We start from the raw sequence: 17,263 nt of genomic DNA on the forward strand, positions 1-17,263 counted from the left end.
CCGGATGGTGCCGTGGCTCCTATTTCCGTTTCAGTAGACCGGTGTTTCGTATTCTAGTCGGCTGATCTCCGGCTAGTGTCGATTCGAGTGGGTCCAGGTGTACAACCCCTGCAGGGTGAAAACTATACGTATAGCCGCGTCCTCGGTTATGGACACTCCTACTCCTCTGTTGCTCTTATTAGTTAGTGTTACTCATGATTTCTACCTCCCTCTAGAATATCGTCCTGCCAGGGGGCAGTTGAGATGCGAGGAGAGGGAGTCCTCGCATCGACTTGGTGGCTTTGGAAGGTGTGTGTGACCGGGAGTCCGGAATGCCGGAAGAGCCCGAGTTGGAAATGAAAGGAGATGTGTACTCTTATATATATATATATAATGCATGCATAGGGAAACCCCAGCTTTACTCCTTGAACTCTTGTATATCCGTAGTATAGACCACAATAAAGCTTGCATACAGATGGTGACGTGAACCTATCCCATTCCTTGGGGATAGCCTGGTTCGATGCAGGATCCGACCCGGAATTCGACCCCAACGACGACGGATGGTACGACTGAGGCCCGAGCTACGCTCAAGTCGCCTGTGGAGGTGGATCCCGAAGATGGAGGGCGCCCGAAGACCTAGCTACCGCTATGCGCCTTCTGCTTGTTCGATTTAGCCGAGAGGCTTGTAATAAATTCCGTACTACAGATCCTCTGGATTTATGTAATAATTAAACCCGTGATTGACCTCTTAATGAGTATGACTGTGATATTATGTCTGAAATGAGTTCTGTATGTGATAGCGCTTGATCCAGGGACTATCACGACGATACAGGGAGTCGGATTCCTCAATTCGGGAATCCGGTTCATTTCACGTGCCCCCCTCCGGATTGACTGGATGAGACCCAATCCGGGCCGTCAATCTCAGATCCAACGGCCGAGGGGCATCGAGGCGGGCCAGGCAACGGCGGGACGCCGGCACGCGGCGGTGCCGCCAAGCCTGCGGCTGGGGCTCGCTAGAGCGCACCCTGTTGGATGCTCTGGTGTGCCAAAAATAGCACTGAGTGGTGCTATGGCATGAGCGCGTCTTGAGGAGTCGAGCGCGGCGGTTTGGAGGGCCGGCGAGACACCGGCGGCGGCCATCGAAGAGAGGTTGCGGCGGCGGAAGTCCGGTGAGCGTGGAAACTCACGAACAAGGGCGGAACAAGAGGGCAAACGGGTCGAGGAGCTTCCCCGGCTCACTAGGAAACTGTGGATGGTGCTGGCGCGGGTGGAGGAGGTCGGGAGCGGCGGATCGGCGGCGGCGGGCGGAGCTCGAACAACGGCACTAGGGCACGTGCGCGTGCGGGGCTTGTGGGGCTCGCCGGGTAAAGAGGGTACACACGCCCAAGGCGGGGCGCTCTTGGCGTCCGCGCTGTGGGCTCGGGGTGGCGAGTCCGAGCCGGACTCGGCTGAAGGTAGGGTATGACGGGCGGGCCCCACCTGTCAGTGAGAGGGGAAGAGGGGAAAAGGGAGGGAAAGGGAGGTGCCGGTTGGGCTGGCTTTGGGCCGCAAGAAAGAAAAAGAAATGGGGGAGAAGGGAGGGGAAATGGGCCGGTGAGGAAAGAAATAGCCGGTGGACCAAGTAGAGATGGAAAAGAGGAAAACGAAAGAGAAAGAAGAAAACAAATAAGAAAAGAGCTTTTCCTTACGGAGAAAATAAAATAAACTCATGAAAAAATAGAATTAATTCCAGATAAATAGAAAAAAGTTCTGGAAACACTTTAAATACAAACACAATCAAACAAAAGTAAAATATGCACCAGCATGAATGCAACAATTCAAATTGGAGCCTATGGTGAGTTTTAATTAAAGCCAAATTAGTCCTTTTGAATCTAAAAATTATAGAACTAAGCTACACACTTCTAATGGTGAAATTTAGGGTGTTATAAACCTACCCCCTTAAGATGAATCTCGTCCTCAAGGTTCGAATGGATTTGAGAAGAGTTGGAGAAATTCAACCTTCAATTCATCCTCTCGTTCCCAAGTTGCCTCATCTTCTGAATAATGACTCCACTGAACCTTGCACATCTTGATGACTTATATCCCTGGTGATTCTTTCCGCTGTTTCTATGATTTTGGTTGGATACTCTGTATAAGTCAGATCATCCTGCACATTAAGTCATCTAGGGGCAACTGTTCTTCAGGCACACGCAAACACTTCTTCAGCTAAGAGATATGCACATATGAGAGGCGAGCTGGCAAATGTATTCTTCTGTCAAGGTAATTCATCATATTACTACTATGTACCAAAAATGTCTAAAGAGTAAGTTTCCTATATACGATGTTATATTAAACATGAAAAAAATACTTCTCTATAATAACTTCAACTGAGAACTGTTTTTTTAATGTCTGCAAGATTCCTGTGCAATTATAGGCGCACTTCACATAACATATGAGAAGGCAAATGATGGACAATCAAATCTTTTGCATTTAACCATAGTTTTTCCACCTCAAATAGGATCAGGAAGGCGGGGTGACAGGACTACCCATGTTGGCTCCTTCCTCTAGAATGAATTCAATGTATTGAAACCGTGAACACAATTCTGCTGAAGTGCTTGCAACTTATTTGCTTGACGTCCAATTTCACATAACAATATCAACTAAACAATATGTTCATTACTTTAGAAAATTTATTTAGGCCTATGCCTCATACTTTCGCATTTGACTCATTAACAATATAACTGTGTTCTGATTCTAGATGACTTAGATTAATAATGCATTGTTATTACTGAAGTGTCCATTTAAACTTTTGTGCCCACATCATTTGATGATCTCTTCACTTGTTGTGGTATGCAGGGGGGCAACTGGTGTTCTTGCTTTTGGATTTTGTTGTTTTAATTGAGCTCGTTTGGACATTCATGCCATTTCTTGTTGTGACAGAGTAATTTTTTTTCAATTTAACCATGTTAATTTTCAAGGTTGAGAATAGCTTGGCACATGGAAACCATGCTAACAAGTATATATTGACCAATAATACAAGATGTTTAGAAAAATAGAGAGAGGTACATGGATATGTCAATATGTTGAACTTGCATATATGTATATGGAGCTCTACTTGTAGCTTGTATGTAATAATATTAATTTCATACTGAGCTTAAGATGTACTTGTTCATATTGAGACACCGATGTTCGCTCATTAGTGGGAATAAAGTTCAAAGATCACAATTTTGAACAGCAACAACCCAAGGTTGATTTTTTTTAAATACATAAGGCCAACTTCCTGACTACTTACACTAATGCGAATCAAGAATTAGGTTGAGTAGTTAATAACAGATATAATTGACCCTTACCTATGAGGAATCAAACTCCATGTTTGATGTCCCATGTGTCTAATTAATTTGGCTACTTTCTCGGTGGTAGTCGACATGCCACATGTCGAAGGGAAGACATATTATGACTTCATCAATCTTATGATCTACTTTTTCACATGGAGTTGAATTATGATTTACTTTTTCACATGGAGTTGGATGTTTATGCTTGTCAAGAGTGGTGGATGGGCCGTGCAATTGACACACACTTGTGTACAGAATTACCCGAGTGATCAGCAGCTCAAGTTGCACGCATAAGCACCCACGTGGCATCACATGACGACTGGGTTGACGTGGCAATGTATAGAATAGCAATAGCTGTCCCGGAGCTACGAAGCAAGTTATTCCATTGAGGATTAATTGCTACAAACAAGACACACACACACAGATATATATATATATATATATATATGTATGTATATATATATAAACAACAGATAGAGCATGTCAACGAGATGCTATCAGACACCTATCCGGAGTCCTCTGTTGTCTCCTCTCCTCTCCCTCGCCATGGCAGCTATCGCCGATGACCGGCAACTGCATCGAGCCGCCGAGAGAGAAGCTGCGAAGGCGCCGCCCATGTTCAACATGGTCAGTGACACCGGAGGTGGTGGTGACGACGGCAAGAGCAAGCAGGAGGGCTCCTACTGCCTGATTAAAGGCTCGAGCGACCTCAGCGACCGTGGATTTACCAGGCTGCCGGACAGGTACGTCCTGCCGGTCTCAGAACGCCCCGGCGACGGGCTCGGCCGGGTGAAGCTCCCCATCGTCGACCTCGCGCGCCTCCGCGACCACTGCCGGCGCGCCGCCGCGATCGAGAGTCTCGACGCCGCGTGCCGCGACTACGGATTCTTTCAGGCCAGTACACCACACAGGCTCTGCCTGCCTGCCTGCCTGCCTGTGTTGCCTGCCTGCCATGCATCGCTGAGCGCGTGTGAACAGGTGGTGAACCATGGGGTGGAGCGCGAGGTGATCGCCGGGCTGCTGGACGTGGCGCGGCGGTTCTTCGAGCTCCCGTTGCCGCGGCGGGCGCGGTACATGTCGGCGGACGTGCGGGCGCCGGTGAGGTACGGCACCAGCTTCAACCAGACCAAGGACGCCGTGCTCTTCTGGCGGGACTTCCTCAAGCTCGCCTCCTGCCAGCCGCTCCACGCCGCTGTCGCCTCGTGGCCCGACGAGCCGGCTGACCTCAGGTACACACCTACTCCTTCCGATTCTAGTTCTAGCTAGGTATTGGTCCATTCAGATTTGTGCAGAGTTTGCTTAAGATTAAAAATTCAATATAATGGAATCCTCAATCATGACTTCAGGATATGTATCCAAGAGGTCACAGCACCCCAAATTATTCTAAGGTAGTTGATTATGCATTTTGTGCCAATTTCCTTGCGTCAATCTTGGCCATCTGTCTTGCTGGCATCATGTAGCAACATGATTTCTTCAGTCATCGTCAATTGGATCCCATTGTATAGTAGGTAGTACCATTCATGCAGAAGTGTTGAAAATGTTTGTGCTTATATCTGCATAAATGGAGGCTATAAAGTATAAACCCTTCCATCACGCCGATTACATGCCGACAAGTGGCGATAAGCACTCAGAATGTTTCCTAAAAAAGAAAGACGTAGTCAACTTCAGCCATGCATCACAGTTGCTAGCTATAACTGTGAGTAAACTTTGCTACTTGACCTAAGGTATTTACCACCAGAAGGTATCATTGGGGACTACTCTCTCCATGAAATCTCTCTAATTTTGATCAAGTTTGTAGAAAAATACACCAATATCCATAATTTTGTCAAATAGACCATAAAATATGTGTTGTTATTTGGTATTATAGATGTTAAAAACACCTCTATAAACTTGATAAAATATAAAAAGTTTTAAGTAGAACAAACCAAAATAACATATATTTGAAATTAATTAAGGCTTTTCCACGCTATTCATCTACTCATGTAGGAAAGTGGCAGCCAGGTATGCCACGGCGAACCATCAGTTGTTCATGGAGATCATGGAGGCGGCACTGGAGGCTCTCGGCATCGCCTGCCGCCGCAGCCTGCTGCGGGAGCTTGCGGCGGGGTACTCTCAGATCATGCTCAACTGCTACCCGGCGTGCCCGCAGCCGGAGCTCGCGCTGGGGCTGCCACCGCACTCGGACTACTGCCTCTTCACACTCCTGCTGCAGGACCACGTTGAGGGCCTCCAGGTCCTGCACGATGGCCGCTGGCTCACCGTCGATCCAGTCCCAGGATCCTTCATCGTCAACGTCGGCGACCACCTTGAGGTCAGAACATTTACATTTGGCAGCATGGAAGCTATATAGTCAATTGTTTAGAGCTGCCATTAATATAGAACTGACGGTATAGAAGTGTAGCTGTCGGTGTTTAACTTTGGCTTTTGTGCCGACCTGGAACTATATATAGCTACAGTAGAGACGACAAGTGGATCCACCATGAACTAATAGACAAACGCAGAAGGACATAATATGTGCAAATCATCGTCGGCAATTGTGTAATAAGGATAAAGAGCTGTCTACACAACTAAACCATCTTAATAATGTTGCCGCCTTTTGCATCTTGATGCATACAACCACCGTCACATTGTTATGATACCTACTAGATTGTAGATACATATAGTTTGAATGGGGTAACACAACATAACAATATATAAAGGATGTTATAGGTTTATTATTAAGAGCAACAATGTCCAGAATTACCAATACATGCCCTTGAAATTTGCATGTATATATAAAGGATGTTATAGGTTTATTATTAACAGAAACATCGTTATGGCATAACAATAACCAGGAAGCCACCCTCACCACATCAATAGCTTTTCTTATTTATTTAACTCCTGTATTATGCTTACACAATTTTCAATGATATATTCCATATTCCTAAGAAAATATGGCACTCAATAAATAAATGATTATCGTGTAAGACACTGTGTTTGGTTAATGGTTGCGACAAAATGTTGACGATTAGTAGCTATCCTATACAATGGCAAAGTCAAAACCGTGAGCCGTCTAGCTAAGCATCATACACCACAGCTTATCCAAGTATTAGGTGTGGTCACATCTTCAGAACTCAATTTTTATGTTAAGGTTTGAGAATGACAGCTAAAATCAAATGTGCCTCCATCTAAGACGTTGGTTTGCTCAGCCTTTGTCCGTCCACCCAACCAGGCCAGGGGATCATTGCCATAAGGAAGAAATCAGCCAGAGGACACCTATCTTGCTGACTCCTTACTTTCATCCCCAAAGGGAAACAACCTGAACGACACAGATATACTCTTGGTTTTATTTTCTCACGCTTCCAGAAGTCCAATCACATGAAATTTAGGTACATCCTAATCGATTACACTATCTTGCTTTAAGAAGTAGCTAGGCTTATATCTATTGCTTAGAAGTAGGCTTAACATAGTAGAAAAATACCAGCACAAGTGACATACTCGGTGGCACAGTGGCGAGGCGGCATAGGAACACCAGCTGCTAGTAGCAGGGAAGGAAATGAAACGACAGCATTGGTGGCGGTGGCAAATCCTGCTGCTGTTCGAACCACCGAAGAACAGCTGGAGATGGTCGCAGGTGAGCAAGATTTTTGGCTCGTAAGGGAAGACCGGTGTTGTGGACGGCGATAAGGTCACCGGGAGATCATTGACCAACAGTACGAAACAGATCCAAAATATAGCAGTGTGCAATATTTTGAAACTATTATTGATGATGAATCTAGCTAGCCATGCATGACTATATACACGTCCCAAACCTACAGTTATTTGGAGAGTGAAAGATGAAGTAATTCGATATATATATAAGAAAGCATTCGCTGTTGAATTATTACTCAGCTTAATGGTGTGCTGCATACATTCAGATCTACAGCAATGGGCGGTACAAGAGCAAGCTCCATCGGGTGCGGGTGAACTCGACACGCCCACGCATCTCGGTGGCTTCCTTCCACAGCGTGCCCGTGGAGCGAGTTATCGGACCGGCAGCGGAGCTGGTCGACGAGGGAAACCCGCGGCGGTACATGGACACCGACTATGCCACCTTCCTTTCCTTCCTTGCATCGGCCGAGGGCAAGCACAAAAGCTTCCTCCAATCTAGGAAGATAGCAAGCTGATCCACTCAACGAATAATGACAATAGCTAATAGCAATGCTAATGCACTCAGAGGTTGATTCCAGCAGTATGTACGTTGATGCATGTCTAGATGGCAAGGGGCGGGTAGTAGTATCAACCGCGGCTGGGCTTACTGCTTGGACTGTACCAGTATTTATTGTACCTAAAGAAAAGCAGTGTATGGTATGCAGTGCGGGTTCCATAAATGAAATCTGATTATACGATATATGTTTCTCATCAAGTGTGACCTTTTCATCAGTTTGTTGGTGCACAATAATATCCATAGTTAGATTCTGTTTTCATAAAAGAAAGATTCTAGTTCATAAAAGTTCATTTACAATTTACATGCATCCCTCAACTTTCGACTAAGTTAAGTTCTCATCCCTCAACTATTAGTACCTTAATAACATTTAAAACTTAACTTGAATAATTTAGAGTCATTTGGGTGACTCGGCATTGATGTGGCAAGACAAGATCAAGATAAACTAGTTATTGTATTTTAAAAATTGTAGAGTATCTTTGAAAACCTTTGAAGTTTTTTTTCACTCGCATTGGGTATTACATCCTAAATATATTTATATATTGTAAAGAAACCGTACTTTTATTGAAGAAAACTTAATAAAAATAATCCATCGTGTGCTAGTTATATTTCAGAGTAAAATAGAGGAGCAAGCCACGAACCTGTTCGAGAGTATTACTTAGGTCCTTAAACACAATGTTTTACGCACAAGCATTTTAAAGTATTCAAACCCACATCGTCAAGCCTCATGCAACCCTTCCTTATCGCTCCACCGTATAGTCATTTTGGGTAGTATTAGGATAAACTTTCCTTTTGATCTTTCTGGAGGACAATTTCTACAGGCAGACCTCGTAAGGAATCGTATGTGGAAATCATTTTCTAGTGACCACTTGTAGACGTCGTAGAAGATTTCTACGTGTGGTTCCTTACGTGGCCGGCCTATAAGAAATCTATTTCTAGTGGCAGACTATATAGACCTGTAGTATGGCCTCTCACTGCTGCAAAAATATTTTTTAAGCAGGTAAAAATGTATTTTTAAGGACGGGTGAGCTAGAAATAACTATTTGCAGGAGCGGATAATGCATCCGCCCGTAAAAATTTATCTGTAGGGACGGGTCATGGCCTAACCCGCCCCTACACATCGATTTGTAGGGGCGGGTGAGGGGCTGACCCATTCCTAAAAGTTGGTTTGTAGGAGCGGGTCATGACCCGCCCTTACCAATCAATTTCTAGAAATAAAAAACTCGAAAACAACAAAATAAAAACGAAAAAAATATGCCAGCCAACCGGCCACCACCACAAGCCCCCTTCTACCGAGGTATAATTTTTTTGATAAAATTTGCACACTTGCGTAAACCGGGATTCAAACCGCTTACCTCAAACCTCGCACGTACCCTCGTCTCCACCACACTGCACAATCACTTATGACTCCATGAGGTATGCTATTCTTTTTTATTAACTCTGTAATCGATTTGTAGAAGCAGGTGACGCTATCACCCACCCATAGAAATCCATTTTCAGGGGTGGGTGTCGTCATCACCCGCCCCTGGAATATTTTTCTATTTTATTCTAAAATTCATTTAAATCTTTAAATATAGCAAAATAAAAAAGTGAAACTTCTACACTATGGTTATTGTGAACTATAGATACTAAAAAAATATGATAAGTATATTTCAGTGTATATAAAGGTTAAGATTGTGGAAACCTCAAAATATGATATGAGTTGGATGAGATACTATATAGTCATAGATATTAGAGAACTTATAATAATTTTTTGATCATTAAATGATCTTAAATAAAAAAGTTATCAACTAAAGAATTTTGGGTCTCTTCAACCTCTACAATTTTAGCATAAAGTTTGATTTCATCCGAGCTCATATGAAAAAGTTATAAATTTTTTTTACGTGGGACCATTTGTAGGGGCGGGTAATGCCATCACCTGACCTAGAAATACATTTTTAGTAGCGATGGCGTCACCTGCCCCTGGGGACGGGTGATAGCGTCACCCGTCCCGATCTATTTATAGGAACGGGTTATTTTTTGGACCGCCCCTAGAAAAAAACAGGACGGCCCCTGCAAATTATTTTTTATAGTATCTCCATTTCTAGTGGCAGACCGGCAGTCCATAATTAATCAGCTTGTAGAAATGGAGAGGGGCGTCCTGACATATTGCCTCTCTGCTCCATCTATTTCAAATTGTAGATCCCTTTAACAAATCTAGATACATAATTTTTGCAATTTTTGCATTGATGAAACTGGCCTGGTGCCCTTGATCTCACCCTCGAAAGTCGCAACGAATGGAACGCCGACGCTTGCGCCAGCACCACTTATTGATGCCACATTGCCACCTCTGACGACCAAATAGAAGTAATGTAGGGATTTGGGCTGGGGGCACCGGTTGCGGGACGGCGACGACGGCGGTAGGACAGCTGAGCGGAGGTCGATGCGGGGTGGGTTCCAATGGACGATGGTTTTAGAGGGATGGCCGCGAGCGGCCGCAAGTTCGGGGTGGAGGGGGGTTGGAGGTGGTGAGGTAGCGGCGATGCGGCAGGGGCGGCAACTCATGCATGTGAATCTTCAAAGGATTCCTTGCAGCGTAGAGCAAGCTCGCCGCGGTACTCAACTCGATGCTTGATCCTCACTCACTTAGCAGGTTCACAAGCCTATTGAAGTTCTCGTACGAGGATCCCCCTTCGCGGACGCACCGGCGAGCCACGTCAGCGAACAGCCGCGCCCTCTTCTTGATCCCGGCGTCGCCAATGACCTGCTCCACCTTGGTCCTGAGCTCCTCCTTGGTCACGATCCCATCCACGTCGGGGGACACCGCCAGGCCGGTCCTCCACACGTTGGTGATGTAGCTCCGGTTCAGGTGCTGGTCGCAGAAGTAGGGCCAGCACAGGAACGGCACGCCGTTCCTCACACCCTCCATGGTCGAGTTCCACCAGCAGTGCGACACGAAGCATGCTACCGCACGGTGCGCCAGGACCTGCTGCTGGGAGCACCAGCTCACCACCATGCCTCTGCTGCCGGCGACGCGTTGGTGGATATCGTCGAGCCACGCCTTGCTCAGACCGCCGGGAGTGAAGTCCGGGCGAACTACCCACAGGAATGGCTGGCCGGTGAGTTCCAGCCCCTCGGCCAGCTCCTGGAACTGGCGCCCGTCGAAGATGGCAAGGCTGCCGAAGGCCACGTACACGACGGACCGGTCTAGCTGCCCGTCGAGCCACTTGATGCACCTCCCGTCCTCCGGCAGCAAGTTCCCGACGGGCTTCCGGTCGGCGGACAGCGGGCCGATGGGCAGGATGTTGGGGAAGAGCTTGGACGCGCCGGCCTCGGCCTCGTGGAAGGAGTTGGCCACCGTCATCTCGGCGAGGTCGTTGAGCTTGTTGTTCCGGGTGATCAGGTCGAAGAAGATGATGCGCTGCCCCTCGGGCGCGCCGGCGTTGGTCCACGGCAGCTGCGACGTGTGCAGCGGCGGCATCCCGGGGGCGAGCTCGAACGTCTCCTGCCGCCGTAGCAAGCCTGAAGAAGAATTCAGGGCACAAGTTCATCGAGAGGGTTTTTAACTTGTATATTTATTTATTATTATGTCCCACCAATCATGGATCGCATCTTCATCGAGTTGAACATTCAACAAATTATTTACAAAGTGTCAATTCAAAACATTAACATTAGTTTAGAAGGATAATGTTAAGCTACTAACTACTGAGCACTGACTGGTAAGAGGAGCTAAGAAATTGAACCAACAGGGTAAGAATACTTATCATCCAGTTACCCTTGTCGTCGATGAGTCCGTCCTCTATGAGCTTGGGGATCTTTAGATTCAAGGCCAAGGCCGCCGTGGCCGCAGGCCAGACGGACACGGCGCGGATGCCAAACTTCCTGGCGACCTCGAAGGACCACCCCATGTTCGCGTCGCCGACGAGCCACTTCGCCCTGGGCGGCCCGGCGGCCTCCAAGCCGGCGATGAGCCGCTCCAGGTGGCCCGGCATGTGGCGCGTGACGGCGTCGATGAGCTTGTTGAGGTCCTTGTGGTCCTCGTCGTCGGTCAGCCCGTCCGGGACGGACGCCAGGTGGATGCCGCCGCCCAGCGCCGCCTCGCCGCCGGACGACGCGCGCAGCGCAGCGACCACCAGCGCGTGGTCAACCTCGGTGTTGATGAAGGTGACCTCGAAGCCGTGGTCGACAAGGCGGTGGGAGAGCTCCATGAGCGGGGTGACGTGGCCCTGCGCGGGGAACGGCAGCACCAGGACGTGAGCCTTGGCCATGGTTTAGCTAGACTTGCTTCCTTCCTCCCTCTCTCTATCTGTCTTCTACTCTTCTCTCCGAGAGGTGAGAACTCGCCAATCATGCACTAGCTACAAGAACAGTGGCGTGCAGTCTATGCGGCCATGCGCGTGTTCCACGAGTCGTCCTATCGCTTAAAAGCTTCAGCAAGAAAAATCAAAGGAACACTGTTGCATGCACGCTCAGCGCGCTTGATATGGGCCATAACATGCATGTCGATGGATTAATTGCTTCCATGCCAGCACGAACCATCGAATGAAGCTAGCACATCAGGCATGCATGCTTGCATGCTGCATGAGGAAAACATGCAGACCAGCATGTGAAAGGATCACTGTAAAAGAACACCGTACCCGTACTTAAGTCCAAAAAGACGTGCAATGCCTGCAAGAGCTAGTGTTGTGCAGAAGAAACAACACAAGTGATAAGATACTAGTTCTCTGATCATCAGGAGAACGATAAAAAGAAGAAAGGAAAAGAAAGAAACAACACAAGTGATAAGATACTAGTTCTCTGATCATCAGGAGAACGATAAAAGAAGAAAGGAAAAGAGGAGAGAAAATACTCTTCATAATGCAAGGAGGGAATGCAAGAAGAAAGGAAAAGAGGAGAGAAAATACTCTTCATAATGCCGAGGCCTGGGAGGCGCGCCGGTGGAGGAGGAGGAGGAGCGGTGGTGGAGGGGTAGGCGCACCGGTGGAGGAGGCCGAGCCAGTGGAGGAGGCCGAGCCGGTGGAGGAGGCGCGGCGGTGGAGGAAGTAGAGCCAGTGGAGGTGGCGTGTCAGTGGAGGGGCGCCAGTGGTGGAGGATGAGCGGCGAGGCCGGCTGCACGCCGGATCTACTGGGGCGCAATGCCAACGGTGTGCACGGGCGTTGAGTGGCGGCAGCGGCGATGATGAGAGGAGGCTAGGGTTTGCTGCGACGTTTGGACTTGTGATTTCGAAATAAAGAAGCACCTCCATATATTCTGAGTGAACTTATTTGTAACGGGTCTGGAATGCTGCAAGTTACGAATAACCAACTATTGGTAACACGCAACAAATGCCTGTTACCATTCTTCACAACATTGGTAACGGGTGTAACAACCTCTGTTACTATCAATCGGACGTAGATAAAGTCCGTTACCAATACCTTGTTATTAGTAATGGACATCATTGTTGCCAGATCGGGTACGGACCTGGGGCCTTATAGGTAATGGCTTTAAGTTTTCTTGTAATGGACTTTTTATGCCCGTTACCAATGCCACATTAACTAAAAAAGCTTTTTCACACAGTGGAATACGCCTCAAAGAATAATTGTGTGATCTAACACATAACGGTTTAGTGCGTGCAATATGGATATAAGGGTTACATTTAATTGTTAGATCAAATAATGCTAGTATGATCCTGTAGCTTCCGCGGTAATTGATTTTTACTAACAATTAGCATCAAAGCTGTTATTAGTATTACTGATTTACTATTAAGTTATTAACGTTTTTAAAGTTTATCTTATTATTATAGTTCATGCATAATTATTTTGCTATGTTTTTGCCACACATCAATGTTAGATCATTTGATATAACTCTTTTGTTGTTTTATTAGTAATATGCAACAAATATATGTATGCTCATATGAATGGACTGCCATTACTGATAAAGAGCTCATGACATGCCTTGAGCGCTATGGTAAAATATACACCACATGATATTTATATCAACAAACATGTTAATCACCAAAGTCACCTAGCTTGAAAAGGATTCAAAAAATATATTAAGTTGCATGTCGATTACTCCACATACTTGATGCAATTACTCGGAAGATGTGATGAATAATCGAGCTTATTGGTTCAAAATTAGAACATCACCCAAAGGTGGACTATTGTTTATAGCTAGTAACATAAAGGATTTATAGGCAGCCAGAGGAGAAGAGAAGATATGAAAAAAAAGACTCGCGGAATTGTTTTTTTCTCACCGACTAAGACTTGCACCGCCCTCTCGTGTGGTAAGCCGAGCCAAGATGGTCAGCCAGCATATATACAATCTATAAAGTATATAATATTTTCATCAAAAATTTTAATTTGGTCCAACACGTATCACCGACAGGTGTATCCAAAACGTATATAATAAGAACCAAATAATAACACTATTGTAACATAAACGGATTGGAATACAATAAGAATATAAAAACACAACAAAATTCGTGTAAAAAACACGCAGAAAAAATCAGCCGTGCTCCACGCACCTACCCTCCAGTAGGGTCTTTATGCTTAGGCCCTATGCGATCCTTTTCCGGCTCCTGCCGGTTGCATCACATGCCTGGCTTACCGATGGCACGACTAAGGCGCTATATGATGCTGCTGGATCTTCGGTCAGGATATAAGCCTATATATCAATGATATAACAGCAACAACAGCTATGGCTAGGAATGCGGCGTACAGTATTGAACGTATGTGGTCTTTGACCTTGGCAACATATAGAAATATTTACTAGTATAGTCTATATCTATAATCTATAAAGAACGAAAACTTCTAAAAATATTTTTCACTCTGATTGATTAGATCCACCTTACCTCTTACCTCTCTCATGTTGGACCCATATGCCAGTCGCTCCCCTCACCGGCCCAAGCTGCGTGCCCTGCTGCACTCCAAAGCCGCTGCAAGCCCTTGGCCTCAGTCCGCGCTATGGCACCGCTTCGCTACTCCGCTGCCGCCCAAAGCTCGCCTTTCATCGTTGGCACGTTCTCCATGGTCTCACAGCTCGTCGTTGTCGTTATCCACGCACACTGCAGCACGGCGCAACTCATCGTTGTCCTCCATTTGGTGATTCACATGCAGTGGCGGCACAGGGGTGGGTGTTGGGGGGGGGGCGCTTGGCAGGGGCCATGGCCGCCCTCAAAAATTAAAACGTCAATATATAGCATATATTTTGTTGATAAAATTAGATTAATTTTTAAAAAAAATCAATGCAAAACTAAAAGAAAGGCATGTTTTTCTTTGGCAGAATACGTGATTTCATTCTCGAACTTTTAATCAAGGATCAACTTCTTCCTTAAACTTTCAAAATAACTATTTCAGTTCTCAACTTTTTTCATGCATTTTAGTCCTTTGTTCTACGTGTCTTACCACGCTGGCATGCCATGTCAGCATGTAAGTGTTTCTTTTTTTAGCAGCAACATATATTGGCTCACACATGCTTAAAGATGATATAGCAAAACTTTAACTTGTGTCTACATGAGTTTTTTCATAAAAGGAAACTTTTGTACATGTATAATAAACATGTTCAGAATCAACTCGCTTCCTTAAAAATTGTATATCATTTTAATTTCATCAAGTGAAACTTTTATAATAATCAAATTTATAGAAATATTAATTTTTTGAATTATAGTTCACTAGATGTGACGAAGCATGCCAACATGGCATGCTACATAGGACGAGGGACTAAATTAAGCTGGATGGAGAAGTTTAAGAGCTGATATGGTTGTTTTGGAAGCTTATGGACAAAGTTGAGCTTCGGCTAGAAGTTTAAGAATAAAATTGACTATTCCATATATTTATCTGGCCCGCTTTAATTTTCTATCCAGTTTGGCCACTGTTCACATGCATATGCGTGCCATGGCGTTGTTCTATTTTTGCAGTCACGATATTGTGCAAATTTGTATGCAGGTAGGTGATATTATCAAACGTTGTCTTCTATTACATAAATGTTATCAACTATTGCATGCGTGAACACTACCTAATATTAAAGAGGAATGGGCCCATAATTACTGCGGAAGCCAATAACTCCATCTACATCTATGATTTAGATGAGGTCATTCGTGTTCTTTGTAAGCTCTTCATTAAATTGGGCTTACTGCACAATTAGCACATTTTTATCTTTCATCAAAATGAATTTGCATTGGTTTAGAAAGGCTAATCTTCAAAAAACATTAACCGAGTTCTTTGCAGACTTTGGCACAAACCCGATAAAGAAAGATCCGATCAAATGCACCAGTCTATAACCACATACTCTGTGGGTTCATATATTTTGTTGCAGGTGTGCAAAAGTTTGTTTTGTGAGATTGTATATTACATTCCATGTGTACATATATTTATCATGTGTTCATATAATTTATCTTAGGGATATACATATTTGTTCTATAAATTCATATAATTAGTTTAACTAGCCTATTAGCTCGTGCTCCCGCATGGACTAATTAGAATTAATATAAAAATAAAGCTTATAGCTAATAATTATAATTATCTATCCCATGCCCTCTATTAAATATTCTAACACATACTTTAAAATACATATTTATCATTATCTAGTTTCAATAGATTTCATTTTGTATCACATCTTCATCTGCGTTCGATATATATTTAATTGAACCATTTATTTGTGAACTGATATTCTTATCTCTTCCATCATACATGAATACATGGTGACACATATATCGTGGATAGTATTTTTATATAAACAGTAGCACAAAAAATATATTAATAATGATAAAAATAGTTATTTAGAATTATATATCGGTGCACTTTAATATTTTGTTATAATTATATAATTTAGATTCAGATTTTATGAGTTACTTTAACTTTTAATCGTGACATAATTGGATAATTTATATGCAAATTTAGGGGTTTATTTGTATTATTTTTATAATGGCATAAGTGGGTAATTTTTATGAAGATTAGGGGGTTACTTTAGATTTTTTTTATACTGGCAGAGGTGGGTAATTTAGATACATGTTTAGGGGGTTACTTTAGTCTATTTTTATAATGGCAGAGGTGAGTAATTTATTAGGAAAGATAATAGATCTAATGACTATTATGATTAGAGTTGTCAGATTGATGATCAGATGTTTTTGATTTTTTGTGAAAATTTTTAGGATTTCTAGTGTCCACCTAGGATCTTAGGTGGCTTCACGTGGAGGCTTCAAAAGAAACCTCCAATTAGTAAGATACTTTAATGTATACAATTTTTTTTAGTTCATACAACTTCTTTAAGGGGTGCACATCTGTTAAAAAATCCTCCAACTAGACAAAAAATGTTAATAAAATAAAATAAATTCATCCATACATAGTTAAATGATGTCTTATTTTGAAGATCTTATTGTAAAATTCAATGATGCAATCAAAATTTTATTTGAGTTGATCGGTTTAAGATCTATAGTTTTTAGTTAATTTTATCTTTCTTACGGGTATGCACTGATTCTTCATACAAACTACTACACACATATGTTGGCATCCATTGGCGTCTTGAGATGCCAAGGCCCGGCTCTAGGCCTAGCTAGGCGGGAGGGGCGACCGCCTACGATCCATGCCAGAAGGGGCCCCAGGATCCGTATGTTTAGCACCTGCATACGTAGGAGTTGAGGCCCAGCCGTCAACCTCCATACACTAGGAAATCGTTGAATCGTAGCCGCACTGAGAGGCGGGCCCAAGATTTCAAACCTGGGTATTCAAAATCTTGAAGAGCAAATTTTTTTGACAGCCTAAATTCTAGTTTTTAGCATGTCTAATTGATTATAGCATCAATTAACACTAACTGTAAGTGTTAATTGAACACTAT

The 17,263-nt window shown here is 44.3% G+C and overlaps 2 protein-coding genes across 2 annotated transcripts; one reads left to right on the top strand and one right to left on the bottom strand.

The window, feature by feature from the left end:
• Positions 1 to 3,774: 3,774 nt before the first annotated feature.
• LOC112903642 (protein DMR6-LIKE OXYGENASE 2-like) lies at positions 3,775 to 7,674 on the top strand. Its single transcript, XM_025972880.1, has 4 exons — positions 3,775 to 4,184; positions 4,269 to 4,519; positions 5,277 to 5,601; positions 7,187 to 7,674. The coding sequence occupies exons 1-4, from the start codon at positions 3,837 to 3,839 to the stop codon at positions 7,433 to 7,435; spliced, it is 1,173 nt and encodes a 390-aa protein (XP_025828665.1). The 5' UTR covers positions 3,775 to 3,836; the 3' UTR covers positions 7,436 to 7,674.
• Positions 7,675 to 9,844: 2,170 nt separating this feature from the next.
• On the bottom strand, positions 9,845 to 11,720 carry LOC112903476 (UDP-glycosyltransferase 83A1-like). Its single transcript, XM_025972745.1, has 2 exons — positions 11,228 to 11,720; positions 9,845 to 10,974 (listed from the first exon to the last, which is right to left on the bottom strand). The coding sequence occupies exons 1-2, from the start codon at positions 11,718 to 11,720 to the stop codon at positions 10,091 to 10,093; spliced, it is 1,377 nt and encodes a 458-aa protein (XP_025828530.1). The 3' UTR covers positions 9,845 to 10,090.
• Between the last annotated feature and the right edge of the window lie 5,543 nt (positions 11,721 to 17,263).

Source organism: Panicum hallii, chromosome 8 (assembly GCF_002211085.1).
Source record: "Panicum hallii strain FIL2 chromosome 8, PHallii_v3.1, whole genome shotgun sequence".
Lineage (NCBI taxonomy): Eukaryota > Viridiplantae > Streptophyta > Magnoliopsida > Poales > Poaceae > Panicum > Panicum hallii.